Source organism: Jatropha curcas, chromosome 6 (genome assembly GCF_041381405.1).
Source record: "Jatropha curcas cultivar XTBG-Jc1 chromosome 6, XTBG_Jcur_1.0, whole genome shotgun sequence".
Lineage (NCBI taxonomy): Eukaryota > Viridiplantae > Streptophyta > Magnoliopsida > Malpighiales > Euphorbiaceae > Jatropha > Jatropha curcas.
In genome coordinates, this window is record NC_143156.1 from 25,138,760 (window position 1) to 25,142,644 (window position 3,885).

Sequence of the window (3,885 nt, forward strand, 5' to 3'; positions counted from 1 at the left end):
GGTGTATTTTTTAATTTTTTATGTTCAAATAATTTTTTTTTTAAACCGGCCTTCAAAATTTAAAATTTAAAATTATGCGGTTCGCCGAAAATCGATCGGAACCGTCGGTTTTGTAACCGAATCGGAACTGGAACCGGAACCGGAACCAGAATCGGAACCGGACCTTTTCGGTTCGGTTCCGGAACCGTGGCCAAGCCTAGTTCCATGTGGCTGGCTGATAGCATTCGACATCAGATACTTTTCAACAGAAATTCGGTCATGGCTTGATGTCCTGTAATTTCATTGCTGTTATTTTTCCTTTTCTTTTGGTGTGAATAAAATTTTTGGACTTTCAGAAATTACAGGAGCTTCTCTCTCTTTCTCTGGAATTGTTTGTTATCCTATTTTTCTTTCAAGAATCTTGATGAAGTTTGTTATTCTGATTACCTTTTGTTCTCATTATATGTAAATGATCTATATATATATATATATATATATATATATATATATATATATGTATTACTTGTTTAATTCCCTTGCGGGTATATTTCACTTTCCAAGTATTGAGGACTGTTTGCTATTAGTTGCATTTCTTGTCTTTAATTCATTTAAAATTTGTTTCCGGACAAAATGTCTTCTCAGTTCTATCCGAACTTATTTTCATTTTATTTTGAATGACTCTTTCAAAATTCAATCATGAATGGTTATTTTCCTGACCATGCATACATGAAATCTTTTACAGATAGAAAGCAACATTGTCAGGTGTCCAGATCCTGAATACACAGAGAAGATGATTGCTGCTGTTGATGCCATTCGAGTAAAAGGGGATTCCATTGGTGGAGTGGTCACATGCATTGTGAGGAATGCCCCATGTGTAAGCTTTAACAATCTTTCCCTGTCGTGTGTGTTTGCTGGGGCATTGCATGTGGTTGTGCAAGTGATGATGCATTTATGTTTTTGTGGGTGGCATACACCGGCATTTATGATCTGTTGTTCGGGGGTGCATAGGTGTATTTGTCACCAATTGTTGCATTGTTATTTGACAGTTAATCTCTCAAACTTATGACTTTTCCTTATCCTGTAAGAATTTTCTTCAAGTATTTGACCAGGATTAAAATCTGTAATTGTACTGCAGGGGCTTGGTTCGCCAGTATTTGACAAACTTGAAGCCGAGTTTGCTAAAGCTCTCTTGTCACTACCTGCGTCAAAGGGCTTTGAAGTTGGCAGTGGGTTTGCAGGTTAAGAACTCGGGTTACTCCAGTACATTTAGCTTTTAAGTTATTTAGTTGAGCTTGGTAGCTATAGAATGATAATTCAAAATGCTATCATCTGCTTCATATTTTTTTTAATTGTGTCAAGTATGATCTTAATCTGAATTTGAGTCAATGAAAAATCCTTGTAGGCACTTTTTTGACTGGCAGTGAACATAATGATGAATTTTACCTTGACGAACATGGAAAGATTAGGACAAGAAGAAATCGTTCTGGTGGGATACAGGTGTGTGTTTTAATACTGGATCTGTTGTTTGCTTTCTCAGTTTGGGTGAATTAGTGAGATATTCTCATGGAGCAATGAGGTTTGTTGAGATTTCCTTCTTATGAGCAGGAAGGAATTTCCAATGGTGAAATTATAAAAATGAGAGTCGCTTTCAAGCCAACAGCTACAATATCAGTAAGTTCCCCCCCTCTGTTTGTGGTTATGTACACACAAATGATTCATGAACGGATACATATGTTATTTGCAGGAGCATTGCTTGTCCTGTGTAAATGACGCGGGGATCTTTTCTTTTCTTTTCATTTCTGTTCTTTTTTGCTCAACTTATTAAGTCCTATCTTTTGCGCTACTCTCTTTCTAAAGATAGTCCCTGCAATAACTGTCATGGCATCTATATATGCTGTGTATAGGTGTAAAACAGCAGTGCAGGTTTTATTGATCTTATTCTTAAAGGTTTATTTAGCTTCTGGACAAAATTTTGGGCTTAATTTTGTTGTGCGTGGGTCTGATTTTCAAATGTTTGTGCATAGTTTGATAACTTTGGGGGTGTTGTATGTGCAGAAGAAGCAAAATACAGTGACAAGAGATAGAATGGAGATAGAACTAATTGCTTGCGGTCGCCATGATCCTTGTGTTGTCCCACGAGGTATGTAATAGAATATTAAGGAGCGATAACGTAGATTATTCTAGAAATCCCCAAGGCAGCCGATTTGAGTAAATAATGGAGGGATAAGGCTGATTTCTAGGAGTGATAAGGTTTAATAATTAAAGAATATGTGTTGTAATAGGAGTCCCAGAATAACTTACTTCCTAGCAGAATATTAGTTTAAATAGACAATTGCTTCTGTATAATGTCAAGAAAACAAATGCAGAACATTCAATAATAATTATAACGTTTTTCGTTAATTTTTTTCTCTCCAAATTCTGTTTTTCATCTGTATGTCCAACTATCAATCAATACTTTTAAACCATTATCTCCTTTTCAAGCTAATAAATAATTGGAAAGCCTCTTGGAATTTCGGTTGGCCTATGATAATCTCTCGTAAACAAAATTTGGATGAACAAAACCAACACTAATCACATCTTCTTTGGAAGTGCAAAAGAGAGATTTTTTTGGTCTAAGAGTGTGCATTGTTGTTTGTGATGGTGCAGCGGTACCTATGGTAGAAGCCATGGTAGCTCTGGTTCTCGTGGACCAGTTGATGGCACATCATGCACAGTGTGGTCTGTTTCCTATCAACCCAATGCTACAAGAGCCCTTGAACGAGGCAAGTATCGAGCCAGACAACATGGCCCTTTGAAAGGCAACTATGTGGCTGTAATACATTGTTTCTTTCTATATTTATAGCTTTCCTGAAGACTGTGATCAATTTTCCCCTATGAGAATGATTGGATTGCAAATTTACAAGCTCAAGGCCAGCCTATTATTTTTTTAAAATTCCCCTTTCTTTACTGCTTTATTGTAATTTCTGAAATTGTAGGGTTTAGTATTTGTGTTTTGCTATTCTTGCAATGTAAACAGATAGTCACTATTTATTTATAAATAAACGTAGTCCAACTTTGCAATAATAATAAAAAAAAAATCTGATCTCCAAATTATAAAAAGCTTCTTGTTAACCAAACATAGGCTTTGCAGCTCTCTTTCCAATTTCTCTTATTTCTTTCTCTTTTCTTGGTATTCTGCATTTCCTTGTTGAAAAATTTTCATTGACCATTTTTACCTTTACTTGAAGTAACAATCAACATAATAAAGAAAAAGAAAGAAAGAAAGAAAGAAAAAAAAAAGCTTTTATGGTTTTGGTTCTCACTATAGTGAATAATTAATATTTTGATATTTTTATTTAATTGTATAAATTGACATGAATGAGTAATTACTTCTATAATTCAGTTAAATTTTAACATAAAAATTTAATTGTTACGTATTATGTATAATATAATATTCGTGAGTCAAACTAACCTTTTTAATTGTTAATTGTAAGATCAAAATGTGTAATATTTGACTCTTCCACTTCAAGCCTATCGTTTGTGAAATCAAATCAAAGGGATTAAAGTTTCTCTTTTATATTATGCGAGATACATGCTTATGCTATGCGGCAATTTTAATAAATTTTAATATTAAATATTTAATAAAATTTTAATATTTCACTTTTTATTAGAATTATTTTTTAATGTTCATATAATTTATTTATAAATAAATAGTTTTGGAACTTGTAATATTCAAATTTATGATATTAAAATTTTTATTTTAAACAATAAGAACATCATGATAAAAATAATAACTGACAATCAATAATTAAAATATTAAAAATATTTTAATGAGAATTAATTGAATATAATAGTTACTGCTTTAGTTTTCTTACTTTAGAGAAAATTTCCATTTAGCTGTTTATTTTATATAGAGAATTTTAATCT

General features: G+C 32.7%; 1 protein-coding gene across 3 annotated transcripts; it reads left to right on the forward strand.

Moving 5' to 3' along the window:
• Positions 1–212: 212 nt before the first annotated feature.
• On the forward strand, positions 213–3,042 carry LOC105645471 (chorismate synthase 1, chloroplastic). Of its 3 annotated transcripts, none has more exons than XM_089722483.1 (7): positions 213–273; positions 722–853; positions 1,115–1,217; positions 1,382–1,476; positions 1,585–1,650; positions 2,035–2,119; positions 2,626–3,042. In XM_089722483.1, the coding sequence occupies exons 2-7, from the start codon at positions 770–772 to the stop codon at positions 2,772–2,774; spliced, it is 582 nt and encodes a 193-aa protein (XP_089578609.1). In that variant the 5' UTR covers positions 213–273; positions 722–769; the 3' UTR covers positions 2,775–3,042. The 3 variants fall into 3 exon arrangements, with proteins under 3 accessions (XP_089578609.1, XP_089578608.1, XP_089578607.1); XM_089722482.1 differs by lacking the exon at positions 213–273 and adding an exon at positions 309–408; XM_089722481.1 differs by lacking the exon at positions 213–273 and having other exon boundaries at positions 518–853.
• The last annotated feature ends 843 nt before the right edge of the window (positions 3,043–3,885 follow it).